Source organism: Passer montanus, unplaced genomic scaffold (assembly GCF_014805655.1).
Source record: "Passer montanus isolate IOZ18808 unplaced genomic scaffold, ASM1480565v1 scaffold25, whole genome shotgun sequence".
Taxonomy (NCBI): domain Eukaryota; kingdom Metazoa; phylum Chordata; class Aves; order Passeriformes; family Passeridae; genus Passer; species Passer montanus.
The window spans coordinates 774,964-801,892 of NW_024367149.1; the positions used below are offsets into that span (position 1 = coordinate 774,964).

The 26,929-nt window shown below is 37.1% G+C and overlaps 1 protein-coding gene across 2 annotated transcripts in view; it reads left to right on the forward strand.

Annotated features, from left to right (window-relative positions):
- Window positions 1–25,616, forward strand: part of ADGRL4 (adhesion G protein-coupled receptor L4) — a 72,211-nt gene extending 46,595 nt beyond the window's left edge. For both annotated transcript variants that reach the window (XM_039711402.1, XM_039711401.1), the window contains 9 exons: window positions 1,182–1,298; window positions 2,410–2,603; window positions 3,863–4,030; window positions 5,553–5,756; window positions 6,791–7,011; window positions 7,105–7,171; window positions 21,669–21,760; window positions 23,317–23,485; window positions 23,921–25,616. In XM_039711402.1, coding sequence (XP_039567336.1) covers window positions 1,182–1,298; window positions 2,410–2,603; window positions 3,863–4,030; window positions 5,553–5,756; window positions 6,791–7,011; window positions 7,105–7,171; window positions 21,669–21,760; window positions 23,317–23,485; window positions 23,921–23,983 — 1,295 coding nt within the window. In that variant the 3' untranslated portion in view covers window positions 23,984–25,616. The remainder of the gene's footprint in view (window positions 1–1,181; window positions 1,299–2,409; window positions 2,604–3,862; window positions 4,031–5,552; window positions 5,757–6,790; window positions 7,012–7,104; window positions 7,172–21,668; window positions 21,761–23,316; window positions 23,486–23,920) is intronic.
- The last annotated feature ends 1,313 nt before the right edge of the window (window positions 25,617–26,929 follow it).

Below are 26,929 nucleotides of genomic sequence, written 5' to 3' on the forward strand. Positions count from 1 at the left end.
ATGAAAAAGTCAGGAAGAGAGAATTCGGGTGCAGCCTCCAGTGGAACTGTAGGTATCAGTCACCAAGGTGACAGAAAAAGCAGATAAAGAGAATGGAGAGAAATTCCTGTGCTGAAAGGTTAATGGTTGTATTCTTTGGTTTTATTCTAAAATGGCAAACTTAATTATCTCATTTCCAAATTGGACCCAAACTCTAAAATTTTTGTTACTGTTTTTCAGCATGAATAAATTCTTCACAGGTCTCATACATGCCAGACACCACTATTTTAGGACAAGACCTACAACATCACCCCTCTCTCTCCACTGCTTTTTTTGGTGCAAGCTCTTGAACTATGAGCTTTTCAAAACTCCAGCCAAAGAAAACAATTTCTTATGCCCTTACAAACATTTTCTGACAGCCGGTCTATTGAATAGCTCATATTATTTTTGTGTGCTGTGCTATAAGCAATGCAGATGGTCTAGTTTAGTGATATTCCTCCGTCAGTCAAGTTTTAGATTTGTTTTGTTTTATTTTGTTTTGCTCTGTTTTGTTTTGTTTTTTAAAAAAAACCCAATTGACTTCTTTTTTTTTTTTTTTTCACATCCTGGGTGATTGAAACTCAGCACTGTAATGAAGCAAGTAAAGAGCTCAATAGTCTCTAATGTAGTTTTTGTCCTAAGGGGTGATGCTTGTTTGTTTGCTTTTTGACAAGACACATCATTAGTTCATGCTGCAATGTGTATTTGCTAGCATGGATAGAAAACCATAAAATATATACTTTTCAAAAGTTGGCTTTTATCAAATGTTATTATTCAGTGGAGAATTTTATGCTTTCCTTTTTATAATTGTGATTTGTAGCCCCTTTCAGAAATACATTTTTAATAAAGCAATAGCTCTTCCTAAAGTAACCTACATTGTTTTTTCCAGTACCTAATTTAAGGCAAGGTAAATAAGAGACTGTATTTTTCATGGAAAGCGTAAAAAGTATGAGAGCAAAATGTATGCATGAAAACAAAAAAACATTGATGTTTAAACAAACATGTTATATTAATGACATTTTTCTTGAAATATTTTGCACATGGATAGAGTCTTAAAATTCACAGTAATTATGCAATGCAGTAGCACACTTACTAACCCAACTCTAAATTATGGCAGGCCATAATGGAGCCGTGATTTGTACAGTATTTTTCTTCTTTTACAGCACTCAAGGTTTTTGCTTTTGATTCACACCACATGAAACACATCCACCCTCATGTATACACAGGGGGAGATTACATAAAGATCTCTCCTAAGAAGAGGAAGGAACCTCATCCAAATGGTAAGAAACAAAGGTGGGAGAGTAGGTGAGTTAATAAACATCTTAGATAGACTTTTACCCACTAGAAAACAGCCAAATGTGCAGTTTACCAAGGCTGAACTTCCCCACTGCTAACTACAAAGAAGACAAGGTATTTTTATCATCCTTTATCCTTTATTGTCTCAAGACTGATATTTTTAACTTATCCAGTGGCACAGTGAGTGTCCAATAAGTTTTCACCATGGGCATTGGTACTACAGACCTGAGCTTTATCCTTTTCCCAGCCATAGATCTGCTGGATGACTTTGGACTGGCCCCTTCAACTTTCTGTGCTACTTCTCCTTCAAAATTTGGTGTATTTTTCTATTCAGAGAGCAAGAAGATGTAATCTTTACTACCAAAACAGCAGGACCCAGATCTGTCTTATACCTCAGAGTGATACAGAAAGGGCTTACAACTACTGTAGTCACTTAATATAAGTACATATCACTAAATATAAATACATTTGTTTAAACAGCTCTGCACTTATAACACATAATTTAATAAACATGGAAAATATTTTTAAATCTTCGTCTTCCATCGAATTTGTATCTCGACTCATCATTTAGGTATCAGTACCTAAAAATGTGGTTTATTGTGGTACCAGGGAGAATGTCTCTACATTTTTTAAGATCAGCACTGCATCCTAAAATACCTTTTTCTTTTTCCCATCCTGGGTCCAATGTAACGGAAGTCAAAGCAAGCCAGGTACTTCAGAAACGGCCAGTATTTACTTCAGGTCAGAGACATTTCAGTTTATAAGAGTTGACACCACATGTGTAACCAGTTGCAGAACAGCAGCAAGCACACATTACTCTAGGAAAAATCCATATGCACATATCTAATATCTAATTAGTATTGCCAGTGAGAACACATATTTTTATTTCAAATGCCAGTTACATTGTTTTAAATAAAGCTATATTTCATTGTCTCTAAAACATTTTTATAAGTATTCCACAAAGACTCCATCTGTTTTGCATACTTTATGCAATAGCAGCAATAATGTCTATTGTTTATTGTTTCCTTAATGCCTTCAATTTTGTTCCTCCATAAAAACCCACAAACCCCTAACCATGGTCTGTTTGATTGATAGGCACTGTAGCAGTTGTCTTTCTGCGGTACAGCAACATCGGCTCTCTGCTTTCCTCGCCTAAAAACCTCTCCTCCAAAGACCCTTCTGAGCAGAGACAGACAGTAAGCTCAGCAGTTATAGCTGTCGCAATTAGCTCAAATCCACCCACACTCTATGAGCTCGAGAAAATAACATTTACCTTAAAGTATGCCAAGGTAAGGGGGTTTTTTATTATCAGCTTCAAGTAAAACAAAACATAAGCTAATCATTTTATGTGATGTAAGCATACCTGCAGCATATGATGAACTAAGACATAACTCTGTTGTTTGCCGATGTGAAGTTGCAATTTATTACTCTAATAAGATCAATCTCAAAAGTGACATCTTAAGTGCAATATACTAAATATGGTACAGAGGAAAATTGCTATGGGACTAAACAAGGGCAATAATGCCATCTTTGCTGGGTTGTAGTATGGATAAAATGTAGATGTCTGAACCAGAGAATATTACAGGATTGTTCTGTATTTAGGTGGGTTTTCTTTCTGAAAGTTTATCAGACAGTTAAGCATGTATACTAAAAAAAAAGGGAAGTAATGCTTCAAGGTTAATGCAAAAAAGCTAACCTGGAATTAGGGGGTAATAGCAGAACCTATAGCCTTAGAGCTTTATTATTTCTGAAATCTGAACATATTTATTTAAAACTGAGCGGTTTACTTCCAGCAAATACAGATTTTTGCTGGCTTGAATCATATGTGAAAAATCACCTTACATGGCACAAAGAATCGTCAGAAACATAAGAAAGCAATTCTGTAGAGAGGTGAGCAATAGAACAAAGTGTTAACCTTGGTTCCACAGCTTTTAAATTCGTTACCTCCCTTCTGAGTTAGAAATCACCTTTATATAAATTTGCATATATTTATAAAGCCTATATTACAGGGGAGACTTAGTCTTTGACTGGATTTAGTAAGCACTAACTGTACTAAATAATACTAATGGTCTTACTCATCATTGTTGTGTAGCAGGTGATATAGCAGGTGTGATATGACCCTGGCTTTATCCCAGATTGCTTTGTAAAATGCATGGAATAAGTCTCAGTTTTTGAACTGCTCATTTGGAATGGAAAAGCAATGTGGCTGTAACCTTGGAGTCTACTCCATGTTCAGCAGGTGCAAGCATATATATAACAATGTTTTCAATAGGTAGAAATTCCAACATATTTGCAGGTGCCAGCAGGGTTCAGTAATCTGATTAGACTACATGTTTGGTGGGGTTTTAGCTGTGTGAATAAATTGCTTCCATCCACAGCCATGTTTTAATTGCTTGGAATAGGCCTTGCAGAATGTGTTTTTTGTTTCCCAACCTTCCTATGATAACAAGCATTTTTTAATGAATTGTGCGGTCTAGCGTAAGAAAGGTCTCTTGATGGGAAATATCCTGCCTTTTGCCATCAGCAGAACATCTTGTTTCTGTTCCAGACTGCAGATAAAGACATTAAATGTGCATTTTGGAACTACTCAGACACAATGAATGGCAACTGGGCTACAGAAGGCTGTGAGCTGACACATTCCAACTCCACTCATATCTCATGCAAATGTAATCATCTGACTCATTTTGCTGTTTTGATGTCCTCAGGTGGCTCCGTTGTAAGTGCTATTTTAGTTTAGTGTTTTACCTGATACTTTCTTCTCTTTTCATTCCTTATGTTTTTATTTTAGTGTAACCTGCATAGTCACCCCCCACCCCTTAGGTTGTGTCTCGGTTTTGTTCAGCAAACACACAATTTATTGTGCGCAAAGCAAACAAAATTCCTCCCATATGTGTTTGAATTTCCTTATGTCCTTTCTACAGTATTACAGAGCAGTGATGCAGCAAAGTATGTTGTTCCAGAAACGCAGTCTGTTGTGCTTATTTTTGGAGCATTGCATTTCATTTTACATCTCACTTTAATACTGCTGTGGGATTTATCTGCCATTCATTGGTGGTCAGTAACCATATGGCCCCGGATTTCTGTCTCTCAAAACTTTGCCACCCATTTGTCTAACCTTGGCATCTAAAAATCTGCTTTAAATTCTCTCTGGAGAGTTAGCAGCAGCATAATCAATCTGAAGTTTATGACTATTAAACATGGACACTCACGACCAGCACAAAACTGGGAGAATGGCCATTCAATTTATGCCCTTCTTATATTAAGAAGCCCCATAGATTTCCAGGATCTCAGTGGGGATCTGCAGGAGCTCAGGTCCTGCCTCAGGAGGCAGCTTTATAAGGTATCAGAACTGACAGCAAGCAGAATATTAGCATGAATATACTGTATTGAGACAGTTCTCTCACACTGTGAATTTCATGCTGATAGAGGCTGTTTCCTGGTTGCTAAATAGCATCCTAAGACTTCAGTTCAAATTTAAAACCTTTGCAGGTACCTATATAGTTATTTTGAAAAGAAAGGCTGGGAAGTGAAGAATCTCTCATCCTTTATTTAGTAAAAAAAATACTTAGATACATTTTATGGTCAGCTGAATGCTATCCTTTTGCTGATGTACAGTCATGTATTTCAGAGTTTCTTTGTTCAAATAGCAAACAGCAAAAGAAATTGTATTCTTATACAGAAAATATTCACGTCTGGTATTGAAGTATCTTGTGTTTCTCTGGAGAAAGTTCATGTTAAATATCTGGAATAGCATTTGCTTGAAGTGATTGTTATTTCAGAGTCTTGTTTTGATCATGTTGCAAATTCAGTGAGACAGTTATTCAGTTTTGCTTATCTAAGTCACTGCTGTGATAAGTCCTTTTATATTAGAAAATATTTGTGTCATATTAATAGATGTCCTACTGCCAGTGTATTTGTCATTCACTGAAATGAAAAATCTTTTTTGAAAATCTTATTAGGAGATACTGATGTTAATAAAAAGTTTTGTTAAGAAATATCAGAAAATGCAAGAGCAGGAATATATACAGTTTATTACTAATTTCCCCTAGAATTATATCTGTCTCACAAAAACCCAATACTTTTTAGATTATCCAAAGTGTACATTTCCAGTGAAACTCTACAAACAGTTTTGATTAATATTTGTAGAAAAGAAGAAAAGAACTGTATTATAGAATGAGGTCTTTCTTGAGACGTTACAAAGCTGTTCTTTTAAATACTATATTATAATTTTCCCCCAGGGTGTTACAAATTATAGCATTCTTACAAGAATCACTCAGCTAGGAATAATTATTTCGTTGATTTGCCTCTCCATGTGCATTTTCACCTTCTGGTTCTTCAGTGAAATTCAAAGCACTAGAACGACAATTCACAAAAACCTCTGCTGCAGCCTTTTCCTGGCAGAACTTATTTTTCTGATTGGAATTAATATGAACAACAATAAGGTGGGTAGTTTTCACTTGTGCCTTGATTTTGTATTGCAAAATAAATATACAGTATAAGATATGATTTTCCTTCTACTCCCCACACTTCCTACCTACAACAGTGACCCTGACTTGCCAGAACAGTAACAGGAAATACAAAATGGTCATTTAAAGAAGCAGGGGCTTCATCTGAGCTGGTGTGTATTGACTTTGCTCCATGGGTTTCATTTAAAATTTGTCACCTTTACTGAGACTGTGATCTCAATGTGTTTAGCATTTTCACTTCACTTAGGATGCTGTATAAAGCATCCTAAGTGAATGGATGGCCCCCAGGTTGAGTTTTCTCTAAAATCAGGCCAGAGCTGCAATCCCAAGCTGATATCTGAGATATTGAGCTGTTAGCTGGAGGACCACATTTGATGTCTTGACCTGTCCCTTTTGCTTTTCAGAAAGTTAGGGTGTTGATTTTTGCATCTCAGATTAGTTTTAAGAAATGAAATTATGCATAAATGATCAAAATATTCTACTATAAGTAGCTGAATAGGATTTAAAATCACTTGAAAAAGTATGAGCTGCTATCCCTGAAGTAGCACTCCAGTATTGATGGATTGAAAAATACAATTTTACAAACACTTTGTATAACAAAAGTTATTTCAGAAATAATTCCTTGCGATGCCTAATTACAATGTTATCAAAATAATAAAAATTAACTTTCTCTAGATCAAGCATATAGACTACTCAGCTATAACAATAAGATCAACCTAGCCAAACCATTTATACATTTTTTTTGGGGAAGACAAACCCTAATTTGAAAAGTTGAAGGTAGTCTCTTTATTTTAGGTAGTCTCTTTGTTTTACCATTTGCCGCAGAAAACGCTAATGAGAAAATGTACAAATGGGTGTAGGCCATGTACTTGTTAACCAGCATTACAGCTGGGCTGAATCCCCACTTTGGGTCACTCAGTTGCTGTGCATGTACTGTTATATTATAATATATATTGAAAAAAGCCTGTTAATAAGACTATGACTCCTGCTTTCTCTGATTGAATTTCTAGCTCTTCTGTTCAATTACTGCTGGACTACTCCATTATTTCCTTCTAGCTGCTTTTGCATGGATGTGCATTGAAGGTATTCACCTCTACCTAATAGTTGTGGGAGTCATCTACAACAAGGGTTTCTTGCACAAGAATTTCTATGTCTTTGGCTATGTCAGTCCAGCCGTGGTCGTTGGAATCTCTGCTGCACTGGGATACAAGTACTATGGCACCACAGAAGTGTAAGTCACTGTTCCTGTGTCCAGATCATTGTACAGACAGAGACAGTAATCAGAAAGCACATTTCAAGACATTTTCTGCTGTTTAATTTTCAGATGTTGGCTCAGCACTAAGAATAACTTTATATGGAGTTTTATAGGACCAGCATGTCTAATAATTCTTGTAAGTATAATTTTAATTTTTATTGTAGTACATAAAGCCAATAATAAAAGGTGTTTAATAATCACCCACCCACTGCCAGCATAGCTGTGAGTGCTAATTATAGGGCAGAATTGACTAATTTAGACCTTTTTATAGTACCTCTAAATTATTTATATGCTGTACATCTAAATACTTTACTAGTCTGAAAAATGAATGTTTGACAAAAAAGTCCAATATAATATCAGAGGAGTTTTTTCTTACTCTCTTTCGTTTATCCCAATGGTTTGTGAAATTCTGTGGAGCATTTCTGGTTTTTACAGAGAAGCATCTTTGTATGTCACTGGCATCTCAGCATGGCTCAGCAGGAGGTGTTACACAGACACCATCCTAGCAGACAGATAATCTGGTTTTTCAAATGTTGTGTGACTTAATCTCTTATCAGTGATCGGTCATCTTTGTAAGATTAGACTGTCATCTTTGTGGTTTTATCATTCGCATGTACCCTGTCATCATCAAAGCCATTTTAAACTAAATTGCGACGTCAGAGAAAAGAACCTGCTATTTCACATGGGCAGACAAGTCAAGTATTGATAGCCCTATTTCAGCTTTGAAGAGGGCCTTTTTAATTCCTATTGGAAGTGGTTTCAAACCTGCAAATTTGGCAGGTATTACATGTTCAATTCTGAATCGAGATGCTTTTGGTGTCTCGGGAGCATTTCTAAGTGCTATGAAGTTTAAGGAACCATTCTAGCTGTAATGGGGCTTTATTCTGTATGACTGTGTTGACAGTGATAGCTGAGCTAACAGAAGGAGAAGGTGCAATAGCGAGGCCTCACAACACCTATGGTCAAGTCAGTTACAGCTGTGTTGCTTTTTAAGCTATTTGTGAGGATTTGTTAAAAAAAGAAGTGGAAGATCCTAACACATATAACTTGGTAGTGAAACAGTTTTATTTCAAGGCATCATCCATTTCAAAGCTTAATAAAGTATCAGGAATAATTCTGGTCAAATTTCACTCCAAATTCCCACTGCATATCAGGTACAACTGGAAACAACCTGCCAGATAAAACTGCACGGTTATGCCTCCCCATCTCACCCTTCTGGTGAGCACCACAGATTTAGAGAGGCAAAGCACTGTGACCTGCCTTGGGTCAGTGCTTCTGAGTAAGATAGCCCTATTGTCCAGCAGGTTACTAAGATGGAATAAAATTATGGCAAGACATCATCCTTTACTAGGAAATTCTTACAGTTCTTAAGTTTACAATTTCCTATTTCCTCTTTGGACCTTATCTTTTCTTCCATGGAGGCAGCAGGGCTGGGATTTTGTTGTTATTTCTCTCATTGCTGTTCCTCATCTGCCTTCAAGTAAAGATTTAAGCACAGTGATGCATCTCTGTACGGTTAGCACACAAAAATCACATTATCAAAACATACAAAAATGCCCCAAGTGTAGGCATCTGTAACCTTGTTTTCAGCTCCAGCTGAGCTGTGCCCACTGGGGATCTCAGGTACACAGCACAGAGGCAGAGCAGGTCTGCAGTGGCTTTGCTGTAAATCTGGCTGGCTGCAGAAGTAAATCCTGCAAGCTGGACTCTGAGGCCTGTAGACATTCTTTGAGCACTCCAGATCTTCCAGCAATCCCTGCAAATTAAAAGGGAAAAGGGAGGTGTTAGAAGCTGATCCAGGCGTGTATGCCAGTGCAGCCCTCCTATGGATGAGGAGAGCAGCCAGACAGTTTCTTTTTCTCTCACTCCTTTGCCTAAGACCTGTGGCTGAACAGCAGAGAGCCCTGCTGTTGGTTGTTGGTTGTTCAGCCACTTCTTGTGTGTTATAGAAGTATTTTGTGCGCTATTTTTTTTCCACAGTATTCCCATACTTTCATTTTGTGTCTCTTCACAACAATGTGCTCCTAGGCCATGGGGGAAAAGGTAATCTGCTTTCAGCAAGGTGCTTCAGCTGCTCCAGGGTTTTTTTTTTGAGGGTTTTGACAGCTTGTTTTGATGGAGTGATAGCAAAATGAAGCCTGAACTTCAAGAGGGATATTTTCTAAGGGTGTAGGGACCTTGGTGTTTTGCTCTTGCTCTATCCAAGTAGTAAAGAAAAATATGGAAAAACCTATGAAAATAGGCACTGACACTAGAAGACAAAGTTGGTGTCAGATGTCTTCTCCATGGAAAGCACATTGTTGGTAGTAATTCTGTTTCCATTGTCCAGCCTTCCTGTTGAGAACACTGCATGGGCTGCAACATGACAAAGATTACTCTTTCCAAAGTAGTGCCACTCAGGCAGTCCTTCTAATTATAGGAGTCAGTCATTTCCCAATGTTTCCATTCTGCCCACAGCTAATTAAAGAGAAATAATTAAAAAATATTAATTAAGAACTCTGACAAGAAAATATCACTTTGTTCTGGGATAGCCAGATAGGGCATTGTAACCATCATATTCAAAGCTGAAAACTCTGGCAGCTTCAAGTTCACCTTTAATCCTAAATTTCATCTACTAATAGTATTGAATTTGCAGGTTTTCCAAGATAGTTAGGAGACCATGGATACCAATTCTCTGGAGGGCTACTCACCACAAAATTCTTGCACAAAACCATTAAAATCATTGTCAGGACAAATGCCCATGTACCCAAATGGTGGTTTCCATTCTGTGAGTGGGACCCAGGAGATTTGTGGTTTGGATTATACTGTAATATGTTTCTGAGACAGCATGTAAATTATGAACAGAACCACTCCTGGGCCACTAGGTTATCTGTCTCAGGGCACATAGTCTCAAACACGTCCTTGGGCTGTAAATCTATAGTAATAATGAAGCATAGGGAGCTCAAGTGTTTATCGGGAGTACAAATTAAGTTTTCCTCTGATTGCCTAAGCAGAAACACTACTTCTGAAGGTGTTTGCTTATTAATACTAAAGTTCTATTAGAAGTCTTAAGTGCAAAGCAATGGCCCTATCGATCCCATCTAAAAATTATTATTATTAGATTGGTGACTGTACATAAAAAGAAGTGGGTCAGAAACTCTTTAGATGGACTTAGCAAAGAAAGAGCATTTTAAACCTTTAAAAAACAAGCTGCAAACTGAAGATAATTTCTACAACTTGTTCCTTCCTCCTAATATTTGTAATCTTTAGAACCACAACCATTTTCACTAAAACTATGCAGTAGATTAGATCAAAGCATACAAGTAAGGAGAAATTATTTATAACAAGTATTTAAACTTTTTAATAGAAATATAAGTTTATCTCAAGCTTTAAGGGACAAACATTCATACACATGGCAGCCAGAGACTGATTGAGGCAAAGACAAATATAAGCCCCAGAGATAAAAGGTATGAACAAAGGGGAGGAAAAAACCCAGAAAATAAAAAGAAGCCATAGAAGACTTTCTTTTCTGTTGTAATACACTCTTACAGTAATAATCTCCCTGTAATAAGTGTGTATGGAATGGAAATTACTATTTGTCGCCAGGGTGATGTGGCTGCAGTTTTGATTAACATGTAATATCTGTCATCAACAAACTCCTTCCCATTTTGGAGGATTTCAACTTGACTTTCCCCACTCTGGCATCATAGCTTTTGGAGTGGGAGTAGATCTATGCAAGTACTTTATTCTGCACCCCTGCTGGTTTTGGAAACTTTATATTTTAAACTCTATAGACACAGCATAAGTCCTTCCACTTGTACCTATTTTGAGGTTCAGCTATATATTAGTTATCCATTTGGGAGTAGAAATGATGTCTGGAAGGGTTGGCCAAGGGCTATTAACACTGTAGTTATGAAAGTCTACGAGACATTAAAAGGAAAATTTGGAAAAGAATCAGTGCTCTTCCAAGTGCAGCTCTAGCCAACCCTTCTAATATACCTGTCTCCCACAATGTTCTCCCATCAAATCTGTTCAGCTGAGCTTTGTGCAGCAAGTTCAAAGTCACCCATGAAAACATGATTTGTACCTTTACAGTATCGACAGAGTCATGCAGACTTGACTGTTGTACCTACTGTCACTGTCACAATAAATTGGCACACCTCTGTGAGGAACCAGGACTCAGAAGTGTGACGTGTTGTAACATTAATAGGTACAATTTGCCATTTGACAGTATAAATCTATCACTATCATTTGTTGAGATCACCTCTGTAATAAAAAGTACAGACTTGCTCTTTGAGGTTGGAACGTTTCCAAAATTGAACATCATCCAAATAATCGTCTCTGTGGCTTTTATCCAAACATCCCAGTGCTGTGCAGTGAGGAGGTAGCTCCTGCACGCTATTCCTTGTTTTACTCCTCTAATGAGTGTTTTTAGGGACTTTGAAGGTGTCTGGCTTGGCTTCAAGTTCCAGTTTCTTGAAACAATTGGTAATTGTAGTGTTTACAACTATAAAAATGGCTTATACATGAACCCTGCAATTTTCAGAGCATTCTTGTGCACTTGGCTTAGAACATACAAGCCAAGAATAATTCTTGGGAGTGGTGTCCCCAGAAAATCCAAGCTCTTTTTTAATAAATGTAATGAATAATCAACTGTAAAGCAAAAATATTCCAAGAACTTCAGTGATTGATTAACCATACTGGTTTGAACCTTTATTGTATAAATGAATGGGTAAATGAATAAAATATACAGATTGCAGTTGCAAAATGAAAAAAAGTGACATATGAGTGATGAAAGCAGGCTAACAGTAGAGTAATGCTTTTCATTAAGGAACTGCCTGCATATTCATTAGAGCTAGTCGATTACTTAAAAAATACATTCATCAGATAATTTATTTGATGAATTTTACCATTATTTGTCAAATAATTTATTCAACAAAAAAAGGTAAAATTAATGGATTAGTACATTTATCAAATCTTAATGGACAGCTCTAATACTTATTCAGTTCTGTACATTTAGGTTGATTCAGGATTAGTAATACTGCTGCAATCAATGCAGAAGAATTCCTGGCAAATCCATTACTGTGTTGTTTTCTCATATACTCACAAATTTCATGTACTTAATCTAGACCATTCAAACTGAACATATTTCTTATAAAAAATAAATATTCAAAGAATCTAAGGTATTACGTTTTCCCAAGCTTCAATAAAAAACATGGTCTGATAGACCATTGTTACCATTTAAAAATAAAAATGAAAAGAAAAATAAAAGCAGCCCCTCTGAGTTGAGTCACATCACAGTGATGTCAAATCCAGTGCCTCTTTGGACTTCCTCACCTTATTATTCCTGTTTTTCAGTGAAACATTGCACAATCAGTGTTCCTGACATTTCTTGATATTCTAAGAATTATTATCAAAAATGTTGCTTGACCTCCGACTTCCACCACAATAAAACATAGTGCCATCTCATATTTTTCAGTGAATATTTATGCTCTGAAAAATGCTATGGGTTCTTTTGTGATAAATGTAGTTATGTTTCTTAGATAGATGTAATATATATACTCTACTGTTTATTGTAGGTTTTTCAGAAAATAGCAATTTTAAACATCTTTTTATATCTACTGTTATTTCTCAGTCTGCCTTTTTAGTGGAAATAAATTCCTACTGGGACTAGCAATGCCTTTATTATTCTTTTTTAAAGAGTAATAGTCCCCTTTTCATTAGCCTCTCAGTGGCTTCAGTTAAAGGTGTCTCCATGGCATTTCTTATGCCATTGTGGATAAAGTGGAAAGAATTAATTATATAGTGGCATTAAAGACCGAGTCTGTAACTTTGCTTGAAACAGATTTGTTTAAAGCACAGTGCTGTTCAGCAACAATACCTGCTGTGCTAAATAATAACTGAGTCAGAAAATACTTGCCCTGTTCAGTGGACAGGATCAGCTTCAATCTCCAAGACATAGTTCCTGTATTGCCAAACCCAATGGATGCAATATTTCAGCAAGACCAGAGCTTTCACATGAATCAAGGTTTTATCTTCCTGCTCTCTGCCATTAAATCCCCAGTTCTATGGTTCCTGGAAATACTTAGAAAAAAGAGGGTGTTGTCCATTAGTTATATTAAAGTAATTAGAAAAATTACTTGATCCTGTGTTATTGCATAGTAACAAATTCATCACAGAAGGCTGAAGGGTCCTTGAAGGATGTTCCAAACAAAAGTTTGTTTTTTAAAAATTCAACTTAGTAGTTCTGTAAGGAAAAACTATATGAAGTTCTCCCTTGCAGTCACTGGAAGGACGCTAGAGTTGAAACTCAAGGGTGTCCTCTGTCACCCAGAGTGAACCAAGCAGACACAGCAGGAGAGGGAGCACAGGTGGATGTCAAGGGAGAGAAGAGCACCTGCATGTGCCAGCTGGCTGCAGATTTCCTGAGATGTTCCACAGCTCAGCGCAGATTAATGTCTCACACATCCTCCTTCAGTTCTAGAAAGACATACCGTGCCCACTCTTTTAATGGATCCATGTATAATCAGCTTTTGTGGATTTTTTTTTTTTTCAGGAAAGTCACACAATTGACTGAAATGGGTTGGTTTTGTTGTTTTGTATTTTAGGGTTTTATAATTTTTTAATATCATTTTGGTGGTTCTGTTATATGCCTTTTTCTAAGCACAATTACTATAAACATGTATGTTCACCCTAAATTGTTCACTGCAAGGACAACATAAATTTGCTTTAGATAGATAGCACAGACTGATGATGTCTTTTGGACTTTCTTAGCAATTACATAATGACTTCATCCACATGACATCTCACTTCAATCACATTTTCTTACACTATCCTACTGCCCCTTTGATTCATCCTTGACAGGCATCAGAGAGGTGAACTTAACTTCACAATAGTAATTGCACAGGAATACTGTGCTTGGAAATCTCACCTGGACACTAAAAGAAGTTTTTGTGGTTTTAAATAAATCACACCATGGGATTTTTGTGACCATATCCACAGCAGTATCACAGATAGTTCTGAAAAAAAAAAAAAAAAAAAAAGGCCAAATCCTCAAGAGGATTTGGCAAATTGTGGAACGTATGGATAGATTTCTGAGAAATATTCACTCCTACAAAACTGAAAATCACAGACTTCACATCTCAGTCATGCTCCTGATACTTTCTCCTTCCTGGTAGCTCATCCAGTCACTGAAGCTAGTTGTACTAAAAGATGATGTACAACTATTTCGCTCCTCTTTGTTGTGTGAAACTCCTGCAGGGCTCCTGCACAAGGCTCCAGATGCAGCCTAAGAAAGGTTTCCATGTTTGCAAGGAAACCATAGGGATAGGAGCAATGTGTATTCTGAACTTTTTGATGCACCTTGAATCAGTTCATTAAACAGCCTGATTTATGTCACTCCCAATTCACAAGACAATGCATCTTCACAAAATCTTCTTGGAAAAGAAGGCTAAACCTAGGTATTATTTACACAGTGAGCAAAATAGACCCCCAGTCCTACCACTGAATCTAGCTGGGGTAACATTTATGGCTGAGGTCAGGTGCAGTTCTGTTGGTTCATCCCTCCTGCCCTCGGCTGCAGAGCTGACAGTAAATAATGTGTTTGGTTTTGCAATCCAATAAGAAATAACATTGAATGCACAAGTCTGCAAAGCTCTTTACCCTGATGAAAAGCATGGAACCCTCAGTTATTTATTTATTTACATCTTCTTTTAAGTGTTCTAAAAATATAAAGAAACACTTATTTGACTCTAAATCTATAGCTTGAAGTATGTAAAAGAAACCTTTGAAGTATTCATAAATAAAAAGCAATCCTATGTGAAATTTTTTTCCCCGAGTCAGGCTTTGTAATAAACTCATTTGGCTATGTTTTAACTTTTAAAACAAGTGAAATCATTAAAATCTTAGAAGCATAAAATTCTACCCCTGAATAATTGAAAATATTTCCCAAAAATACAGCCTAAAGGGGGTTCATTAATGTTTTTGTTCCATTTCCTACTCCCAGATAAGACTCCTGTTGTATACTTAAAGCTTTCGAGAAGATATATTCACTGGGGACATGGTAATGAGATAAATCAGTCAGGAGACAAACCCTGACTGTTTGACTGCCAGCTTGTGTCCAATTTTATGCAATTAATATAGCATACATTTTCATTTTGAAGCTTAAACGGTTGTATTGTTAATAACTTAATTCCGTTCTCCCCTGACTGCAATAACGATGACCCACTGAACGTTGTCGTTTTACCCAGCCATTAGCCATCCAGCCAGAAAGACAGAAATGTATTGCTCTCCGTGGCAGAACTCAGACCATCACAAGCTCATTAATTCAAACACTTGTAATGAGGGTCATTGTACAGACTGATACAGATACAGCTGCTCTGAACTTCAGACATTTTTTGAAAGAGCCAAATTCAATATGATATATGTAAAAAATTCAAGTATATGCCTAAGAGAGCAGCAGGAGAAATTTTCTCATTCTTTTTTGTGAGATCTGACATCAGCATATAGATGGTTTCATCAATTATTGAGACAGAGACTAAGAAAGGAAAAGGGAATGATTTGGGGGTTTCATTTTTGAAGTTTGAATGTAAAGTGCTCAGACTGAATCAGAACTAGTATGTCTGAGTCTTTAGAATAAGCTGCCTCTTTCTTATACCGTCTCTTCTTTGTAACACTAGAGAGCCTTTAAAGGCTAGTATTTGAAATGTTTTAATAACTTTTGAAAGGCTGGGGTGTATCTTTTTACACAAAGATATCATACATTAAATTACTAATTCCTTTTTCATTCTATAAATAATGTGTATTGGAAATAGTCTCAAAACCTCTGCCTCATATTAAACAATTGCAGCAGTTTTGTTTTTTAAACAAAACTGTCTTTAGATAATCCTGGATGAGGAACTGGGGGGTGAGGGAAATCCAGGTCTTTCTGCTCCGGTGAATATTTAATTATTTATATGGCATGGAATAGATCCAGCAGTAGCAGTGAATAACTATACAGAGCTGGAGAAACCAGGGGTCACAGCCTAGTCTGAATATTAAGTAAAACAGAAAACTGTGCCCCATGTCTCCAACATCCTGTATAAATGTGCTGTCCACAGGGATTTTCATTGTTCAGGAGTGTCCTTTCTGGTTTTATTCAGAAAAGCTATCCTAGTCAGGAAGCGTTTCCTGGTGAAAACACAGTCTAAAACAGTAAATGTCTTTTAGTGCTAATGAACTGACATTTTTCAAGAAAAAAAGTATTGGACGAATTTTTTTTGAATGCCCTGTCCTGATCCATTTAATTCCACCAGAAGTCCAGGTGCTAACTGAGCTACCACCATGAAAGACAGACCATTCCCCTCTGAGCTTTCAAGTGCTCTTTTGCTTGCTTTAAAAAAGGAAGGGGGGGGAAGAAGGAAAACAGATGTCTTAGTTGTCAAATTTGACAGCTTTCAGCTACCTTGATGGGGCAAAATTATGATAGATCACTTCACTCCGTGTCTTACAATTTAATTGTAATTAATTATGAAAGAAATTACAGCTCTTCAACATGAGTGCAAATATTTTTATTTGCAAGTTTTATTAAATTTTGTGTAGCTCATCCTATTCAGTGTTCAGCTCATCCTATTCACCATTCTGTGTCTACACAGGGAGAGTCTCATGCAGTCTGAAACACTAACATCATATTTACTTGACGACAGAACACTACAATACTCTTCCAGTATGTAAAATAGGTACATTTCAGAGGGAAATTAAGGACCTATTTTAAATATAGCTGTTGCTAGGCAATGTGTTATTAGCAGAACTCCAGCAGCCTGGAACATTTAGGATTTTAGGACCTGCATGTGCATTCTTATATTATGACTTAGTTTCTAAAATACTAGCAATGCACAGAGAAGTTGGTCATTTGCTTAGACAATAGATGAGATTATTCCTCAGTGTTCTCTGCTGGGGCAGTCCCAGACCTGACAGGGGTGGCAGCCAGAGCAGCAGCACCTTGCTCTGTCCATGCCCAGCTTTCCTTCATGGCAGGAGCACCTGCTCAGGTAGTAGGGAGACAGAGGGAGGGATACTAATCTGCAAGCAGATTTTCAGAGCTACCCTAGATGTAGATGGAGGTAAGTTAACTCCATACACTGCTTTTCCCATCCTTGTACTAAAATACATATGATTGACTGAACAGAGCTCCCCGGGCTAATTCCTTTGGCAAAGTCTCCTTATTGTTAACCAGATGATTAGGAGAGCATAAGGAAATTTCTTTGAATCCTAAATTGCTTTTTCTCTCCTACAAGAGGACATTATCCAGATCAGTGCTGTGGGTCAGATATGATCCTAGGAGTTTTACCACTCCAGATTGCTCTGAACTCTTCCTTGTGTGCCAGCTGGGCCTAACCCACCAACACCACAGTTCTGAGCATGGGAACTGTAACATGGAGATCCCCAAAACAGCTGCAGGAAAAGTTCACTGTCCCGCTCTTTACCACAGCATGCATCCATTCCTGTGAATGTCTTGGGACTGCCATTCTCTGTGGTGTGTAGTGATAAAGCCTTGACAATGCTGGTGGCAATAGGAGTTTTACTATTTAACTGGCATTCTGCATATTAGCTTAATGGGGCCAGAATTCACTCCAAAACCCTAAATTCTTCTGACCCTTTTCATATGTGATGTCCCAGAGAGAGATATAACGCTTACCATCCTTCCTTTAAATTCCATCTCAGGTGTACAATACAACCCAGCTCCTGCAGGTTTGTATCTCCTTAGAGATTATCCAGGGTTATATAGCTACATAAATGTAGTTGCCCATATCTACAGAATCCTGATTTCATGGGCATCCTAATAATTGCTCTTGTTCGTTGTCTATTTCACACAAATATATTTTAAGCTTTTCATTTGTTCATAAATATCCCACAACATTTCTAGAATTTAAGAAGGCTAAAAATACTTTTACAAATATCTTTAGGGAGACTTGATTCCCTGAAGATGCTGTGAGTGGAGGTTTTTTCTGTATCAGTCCTTGACTTTGATTAACCACTTTAAAAAAAGGAATAGATTAATTATTAAAATTAGTCCTGTAGTGCACCTGAGCAATGATGAGTGAAACATCATTCCCACTGAATTGCAGAGGAGGCAGGGCTGAGGATGCTCAGCACTACAGAGAATTGCCCTGGTAGGGAGAAAGTCAGAGGTGTTCTTTGTAAAATCATAAAGATTGAGTGCACTGTTTGCCCAATAGCAGTCTGGGGTGGTTTGTTAAATAAATAAAATACAAAAAAATTATTCAGTTCAGGGCTTGGAATCAATGCAATTCCCCTCTAGTCTATTAGACTTGCCGAGAATCCCCTCTCAGGACATGCAGCAGTTTCTCTGACTGCTCAGCCATGTAATAGCACTGAAAACAAAGGCACCAGAACTCCCCTTGTCACACTGTAACATCGTTATTCACTTGATAAAACTGCAGCCAGGCCACAACACCTCACGCTCTGGGTTTGCCCCAAGCTGCAGAATAACTGTGCTCATTATTCAGGTAACTTGTCCCTAGGCTGGCCCTGTGCAGAGCCTGTCCTGGGCTCGGTGTCACAGCTGCCTGCACATCCTGCTCTGCTCCAGCCTGCTCCCTCTCCAGGGACTGCACGCCTTATGTTTGCCTCTTCCTTCTCACTCACCTTGCCTGTCACCTTAAGGCAGTCTTAATTATAGTATCATTGAAGGTTTACTCAACAAGATCTTAAGACTGTGGTTTAAATACAAAAATGAAAACACATTATTGCAACCAAAGTAAGTATAAAACATTGGCTGTAAGGAGCAATCAAAACTTTTTAGATGTTTCAGTGGCTCTCATCCAGAACCACCTCTCTCTCAGGCAGAAAATTTGGGGATCCAGGACTTCTTGTGTACATCTATATTTTAGATTACTTCTACAGCCTACTACCTCAATTTCTGCCTGTTGGAAACTCAGTTTTGGGTACAAATTCAAATGTCTTAAGTGCTTGTATCTTTCGGCTAGGTATTTTAAGTGATTTGACTTCTCATTCCATTTGTTGGAACACATAAAGCTCTTTGGGGATATCAATTCTATTTCCCCTTTAGTCCTAATAAGTTCAACTTATTAGTATTTATACTCAGTCCTGCCATCCAATATGAACTTTCTACTTCACATTTGCCAGAAACAGTTGAGGCCATTGATATGTTCACAGCAAAGAACACACAGAGTATCAGGTTGAAGCAGGATGCATTAAGTTTAGGATACCTTTTGGGATATCTTTTGGATTACCAGTTTTCTCCAAAGGCTGCACTTGACACGTTGTTTACATTAGCTAGTTTTTTTCTCCTGGATTTACCCATGAGTTCAGGCTATTGTTTTCCCTCATGTTTTGCTTAATTTCTGTCTCACAGGGTAGTTACTACAACTTTGTTGTTTTCCATTTCATCCCCCCTCAAAGGGGGATGCAGTTCCAGAGGTTTCTAACTTAGGTTGAAGCATTGTGTAAAGCCAGTCTATGTGCTTTCACATTGCTATAGGATTTTTTTTATTAATGGAGTGCTTAAAAATGGGGCAAAGACTGACTTAAGACTTTAATAAATCTTGGAAACGAGCTGGTGTTTCAGAAGTTAAGTTCACCCTCATTACCCTGTAACACTACCTCCTGTGAGGCTACCTGAGACATATTGTACAATAATTGTGTTCTGGCAGCTGACTCCAAGAAGCTGGTGTTAACCTCCCCTGTTCCCCTGATACGTACAGATTATTCCCATTAGAATGGGTTGGTGAATGAAAAGATCATAGTTAATGGGTATTACTTTAATGCAGAAGGCCAAATCCTATTATCCTGTGAAACGGACAGTGCAAATGGTATTTGTGCAAAGGAGCCCCACTGGGACAAGGAGAAATGGAGCCTGCTGCCCACCCCGTCCTTGATCAGCAAAACCAAAACCTTGCCAGTTCTGCAGCTGTTTTTGTGAGAAAGGGGGGTTGGCCCATGCAGCTTCTCACAGAACCTATTTCTGGCAGTTTCTAAAGAAGTTGCAGTGTGTTCTTCATACTTCTGGTACTTCGATCACATTTCCAGCTACCTTTTTCAAATTAATAAGTACATTAGGTGAATAATATATCAAATAACTTCATGCATACACTGTAATGCAGATTGACCAACAAATATAAGATAAAAAGTAAGTCTGCATATAATTATCCACAACTGCTGACTGACTCATAATTAACTTTGAAAAATTGCTGGTTTAGGAGATATCATAGATTACAATTTTAAATATAAGGAACTGCACAATAGCTCTCATGATCAGCACTAGTACAAGGTATTCAATGAAGGATTAATTCCCTAAACTGCTCATCAGCTCTATCTCCTGTCTTATCAAATTGTAAATATATTATGCTGCATTAAACTATGAGCATGCAGCTAATTATAGCAAAGACTGCTTTAATATTAGATACTCCCCTCTTGACACAAGAAAAATGTTCAAAGGACATACTTTATGAGTGTTAACAAATGAAAGTGATTCCTTTTTGAGTGGTGCTGTGCTCCAGCAGCTTTTTGTTCTTATTTCAGAGACCTTTTTTTAGTTTGGGTTGGGTTTTTGGTTGTTTTCTTTTTAAGAAAAAGAAGCAGAGGAAAAACCATAGTCTTTCTGGAGAAACAACTTGGGGAAGGCATTAATTCTGTTTATTCTACATCTGGAAGCCCACAGGAACTGACCAAGGGATTGCAACTAAGGATTTACAAATAACACCTGAATGACACGCAGCTAAAATGTTGTTATTTGCTAATATTTTAAGTATATTCTGATGTTAAATGCTGCAAAGTAAGAAGGCAACCAACCACATTTTAAAGGAATGCAGTATAAATTTAACTGAAAGATCAGTGAAGCCTAGCCAAGCCAAGAGAGGATCATTTGCAAAATTGCTTATTTTAGTTGCTTTTCTTTGTTTCAAACTCAAATCAAGCAAAGCCATTGTAAAAAATCAAGAAAAAAAATACCAAAATTATTTATCTATGAAAAAAAAAAACATAAAAGAGAAGATATACAGAAAGAAGTCTTTCAGTAAAAGCCAGCTTTTTTTTAATTATTTCTGTAAGCCTCTAAGATTTTTCTGTCACTTGAAAGTTTTCACATGCCAAAGACCTCAAATCATATGAGGCTATTAATGTTATTTAGCAACAAAAGACACGCATATTCCAAGATCAATATGATTCAGTACAATAAAAACCCATTGGATAGAGGGTTTTTTAAGAGTTTCTGAATTTCCCTTTCCTTTCCTTTCCTTTCCTTTCCTTTCCTTTCCTTTCCTTTCCTTTCCTTTCCTTTCCTTTCCTTTCCTTTCCTTTCCTTTCCTTCATCTTTACTTAGGAAAAATAATCTCAGCAGGAAATCGAAGAGATTTACCAATAAAATCAATAAACATTTGCAGACTGCTGGTAGTGATACTGTTGAGATAAGGTAAGGGACATCCCTGTTTGATCAATGTTTATTTCAGGGCTCATATTTTTTTTTTAATAAAAGTGAATCAGAACAGGGTGGGTTTTTCCCTTCCTGGCATGGGATTCTGTAGATTTCAGATACACAGAAATTTTATCTGACTTATTTCATTTAAATGTTTAACAGTTATTGGCATTCAAAGGTATCCTGGTTTGAACTAAGTTTTTTTCTTCTCTCCCCCCAGGTTAATTTGTTGGCTTTTGGAGTGATTATTTATAAAGTATTTCGACACACTGCAATGTTAAAGCCAGAAGTCAGTTGTTATGAAAATATAAGGTAAGTTTGCTATTCAGTACAAATTCTACCTTCTTTCTGAATGTTTAAATACAGACAGAGATGATAATGAGGATTCAAAAGTGACAATTTAATATCCTGAAATTTGTAGGAAAAGAAAGATTTTTTTTTGTGTTATTACCTTTATATATATTTGGACATAAATTTTGCAATCATTATTCCCACAGAGTCATACCTTGTATGATAGGGTGTGTGTGAAAGATGCACAAAGAAAACAAGTGGCTGATATCAACCAGAGGGGAAAGGCTGATGGCAAAGTTAAAAAAGTAATTGCCCTTTTTTCTTAAGTATTTTCCACAGCCTCAGTGCAAGGTAAAACAGAATTCAAATCTATGTCTGAAATGGGACCAAAATATTTGCCTTGAAGTAACAAGTGATAAGAGATGGGAGCCATTCACATTACTTGGGAGAAGTCTGGAGTAGGACATTATGGTTCTGTGGCACTGGGGGGATGGAGCAGATTCTTTACTTTGCATGCTGCTATGATTTTTCCATCAACTCACTCTCTTTAAAACTGATTTATAGAGACCTTGAAAACCGTTTGTGCAGGAAAAGCTGAAGTGTACTACAGGGAATATTGAAAACAACTTACTGTTTGTGTTGCTTAGGAACACTCCTGCAGTTTCAATGCATTGCACTAGATTTATAGTTAGGATTTAGCAATTGTTTGATTGATTACTTTCTCTTACTCCTCACCTTTCATGGCTTCATGTGGTGGCCTGTTTCTAATGAAGTTGAAAATTATTCATTTTCAGGGGAACAGTGCTAAAAATGTCCGCTGTTCAAAGGAAGTCCTGCAATGACTGAGCTGAGAATGAATAAGAAAGTAATCAGTAGCTTCATTTCCAAGACAACATGCTGTAATTTATGCAAGTCTGTGAGCAGGGCTCTACAGCATCTTGGAAAAAAAAAATCGTAGCCAATCAGTTCCTACAATTTAAAGGCATCAATATGCTGACCCAGGAACTATTTGAGAGTTCTTGTGTTCTAAAAACAACTTTTTTTTTCTTTTTTAAGAGACAGAATTTTAAAAAGAGTCTGGTTTTACAACTGGCACTGTCCTCTGCAGTGAACCTGAGAGGCAGCATGGGAATCTTTTGATGTCATGTACACCCACTGACCTAAGAGCATACTGAACATTTTTCTGGGTTATTTTTTTGAGGAAGATAGGGGGGAGGAGGAAAAGTGGGGGAATGCTTCATAACAGACATATGTTTTTCCTTGGGGAATTACACTAACAGTAGATTTAAATCAAATCATATGGTGCTGCAGTACACCAGAGAAAACATATCTGAAGATTAAAGAAGCCAGTGTTTTAAGGCCCTCCAGTTTTACTCCTTTGCTCTTCCGAAGTGATTATGTGACTTTGTTCATGCTACAGTGCTACAGCACACCCTGAAGAGCAGCCCCTGCACTTGCACTTCTCAGGCCTTTGCAGCTGTGAAAAATTTTCCAAGGCAGCATTCAGCACCCAAAGTGGAGGAAAAGGCGAGCAGCATGTGCCTGTGTGTTGTTCACAGTGTTTTCTTCCTGTCCAGATCCTGTGCCCGTGGTGCTCTTGCTCTCCTGTTCCTCCTTGGGGCTACCTGGATTTTCGGGGTCCTCCATGTGGTCCAGGGATCTGTGGTTACTGCCTATCTCTTTACAATCTTCAATGCATTCCAGGGGATGTTCATCTTCATATTTCTTTGTGTGCTGTCTAGGAAGGTAAGTGTCCTATTCCCTGTGGAAGTGACTCAGTCTCATGTCCCTGCACTGTCCAGGTGCCCAGCCCTGAAGCTGAGCATCTGCCTTCACTGGAGGCAGAACCTCTGTCCAGCTTTTACATTCTCACATATTTTCTCCAGTTTTGAAACTAAGTGTTAAACACAGAAGAATGGGGCTTTTTAACTGTAAAACTGGTTATCCTGATGAAATAATACAATGTGGGCAATAAAACCTCCAGTCTTTTCAATTAGCAGCAAGATTCACCCACGCTAGCCTGGGATGATACTTTCTTCAGTGGTCTGTCCTAAAGTAAATATCAGCCCCACCTTAAAACATCTAGTCACAGGAGCGGTACAAAATTAGTTCAAAGACATACAGACCTATTAATAAATCTATTTCATAATGAAATTCAATCTTTTTATTTTTTTATTTCAGATTCAGGAGGAGTATTATAGATTGTTCAAAAATGTCCCTTGCTGTTTTGGCTGCTTGAGATAAAGGGAAGGAAAGCACCCAAAAGCATCTCAGCAGAAGAAAGAAGCAACCTACATGGTGTTGTTATGGATATCACTGCAAAATATGGTATTGTGAAAGTATGAAATGACCCAGTGAGCAAACATATCTCTTAACTGAATTACTGGTTTTGTACATACATGCACATTCGTGCAGAACATCTGTATTATTCTGTATACTAACAGTATACAAAACAAACTGGACCATTGAAAAATAAATATTAATAAAGAAAAGGGAAAGAAACAAATTTCTAAAGAATCTCAAGACTTCATGACTGAGGTTTTGTGTCTAATATTAAAAATATCTGCGGTTCTTGAAAGCAAGATACCAAAAACCAACTGGCACAGCAGATTTTATGAAGTGCCTTGCTAGTGGAAACATATTCACCATCCTTTTGTAGTGAAAAACTTCATACATTAAGTTGCATGTGACCATCTGCAGGGAATGGGTTCCATTAAAGAGTCAATAGATAAAGATCTGTTTCAGCCTAGACTTTTGAAAACATTTCTTTTAATTTAAAGTAGATTAAAAAAGGAATTTGTTTAATATTATTCTCTTATCACTCTGAAATATATATTTGTATATTAATCAATCCTTTATTTTTATAACTTCTAAAGAACTGTTTAGATCTAAAGAGCTGAGGTCAGATCTGATACAAAAATGGTGGGACAGTCATTTTATAACTGAAATATTATTTTGTGAATACTTTGAAAAAGATCTGGTTCTCATTTTATTTAATTGCCAAAAAGACTGAGATCTGCTTAACTGGCACTATGATTTTGGAGGCTGTGGGAAGAAGATGCTTTCACAGGTTTGTCACTTCATAGATAGTTGGAATCCAGACTTTGTAGGATCAAATTAAAGTGGTGGAAATCACCCATGCAGAAGACAGATTTAAATTCAAGGTAATGTGGCTCTGTACCATGTAAAATTCCAATTACAGCAGTTTCCTCATAGCATCTTTGAGTCAAGCAGTTGTCTCCTCTGAGGCTCCTGGGTTTGACTCAATCCTGCACTTAACCTTAGAAGTATGTACAGAACCGCTAAAATCAAAGGGAATACCGAGGTGCACATTTGGCAGATGAGAGCACAAACACAAGGCATCAACCATTCCACCCATGGCATCTGACTTATTTGAAAAGGATGCTTTAATTTCACCCTTTTAGCACCTAAATTATGTGAAGTTCTGAGAAATTTCCTGTCCACATTGCCTTCTCAGGAAGTGTCTAGGATCTCAGATGAAGCCCAGTATTTTTGCCAGTGAGGCACTGTAAATATGTAGTTGTTAATAAATCCCACTGTTGTGTTGTCTGTTAGAATAAAGCACTAGTCTGAATTTTATTTATATTAAAGGAAATCCTTTTTTAGTAATGGTCAACTTTGGTTTTTATCTTTTTTTCCTTATACACAAAGTTTTCATTGTATGCACTGCAATGATAGGCTTCATTAAGTATGTTCCTCTGTCAAGTTTTTTGAAAATAGAGTAGTCTATTTTTCAAAAAAATACTAAAGAAATCTCCTGGTCCTTTGAATGTAAAATATGTGAATAAACTGGAGTGCTTTGCTTTCACATTTTGACATTTCCATTCATTTAAATAAATACAGTGGTAAAAGTTCACATTGTTACATATCATTTGCCCTCAATTATTTGCTGTATTTCCTTTGCTTTTGCATACGTTCTTCTAAGGTTGGGAAATGCAGATACATACTACTTAAAAGGGTATTTTTAGAAGGATATCTACCAGCCCATCATTTTTAATCTCCTGCAGAACTGTAACTTATAGTAAGCTGATCTGGACAAAGCATCTCTAGTAACTATATAATGACTTCAGCATGCTCAGGGAGATTGAAAAAGTTCCTTGGAAAGAAAATATATCATAAATGTTTAGCTTATAATAGTCTTTGCAATGAAAGAACATCTTTTATAGGAAAACTGCTCTCCTATGTCTGGGTCAGATCTTCATTGAAACTCTGTTTTCCTTACATACAAGGATGAGTTTTCATCTTTTACTACAGCACATAAAGAGCAGATACATTTTTTTAGATTCCCTGCCTCTCTATCCCTGAAGGATGTTGCAACTGTCCTACCTAGCACATGCAGATGTACTGACAAGCAATTAAAAGATTTATTTCTCACAGCCCTTACTTACATGAACCCCAGCCCAGCAGAGAGAGAAGGAGTGACATTGAACATAGATTGAAAAAATAAAGGTTTCAACAAGATATGAGGAAAATCCTTTTCACCATGAAGACAGTGAAGTGTTGGAAAGGATTGCCCAGAGAGTTTATGCAGATGTGTTAAAATCTTTGGAAGTTTTTAAGACTGCATAAAGTTCCCAGCAACCTGATCTCAACCTGACCCTGCTCTGAGCACGAGGGTGAATGACATGACCCTCTGAGATCCCTTCCAGCCTGGGTTGTTCTATTAGTCTATGGTATCAAATCAGGAAAATAATAATCAGGCATTAGTTACAATTTTGTTATGCAAACTTGCCCTCAAGTGCTATGCAAACTGTTTTTCCAAAGGTAAATTCATGTAATCTATTTATCAGATCAACTAGTTGACTGGTCTGAAAACTAAGAATTTTGTTCAACACTTTTTAAGATTACACGCTATTGAGAGGCTTGTGACTTGTCCAGTGGGGCCAACAGGAAAAATAAATAAGTAAAAACAAATCATTGATTGACCAGACATATAAAAAGTATAATGTTAAGGTTTCACTCTGAAAATAAATGCTTGATGAAGAACTTTTTTCCATTAAACCAAAAAGAAAGTTGTGTTCAGTGTTGCATTTCAAGGTGTGTTTCAGAATACAATAAATAAGGTAAAGACTTGTGTATTCTGAAATAAATATTCCCTCAAAGAATTAGAATGTTGTTTCAAAGAAACTGCAATATTATCACCATAGCCATTGGGAGGTTTAGTCTGCT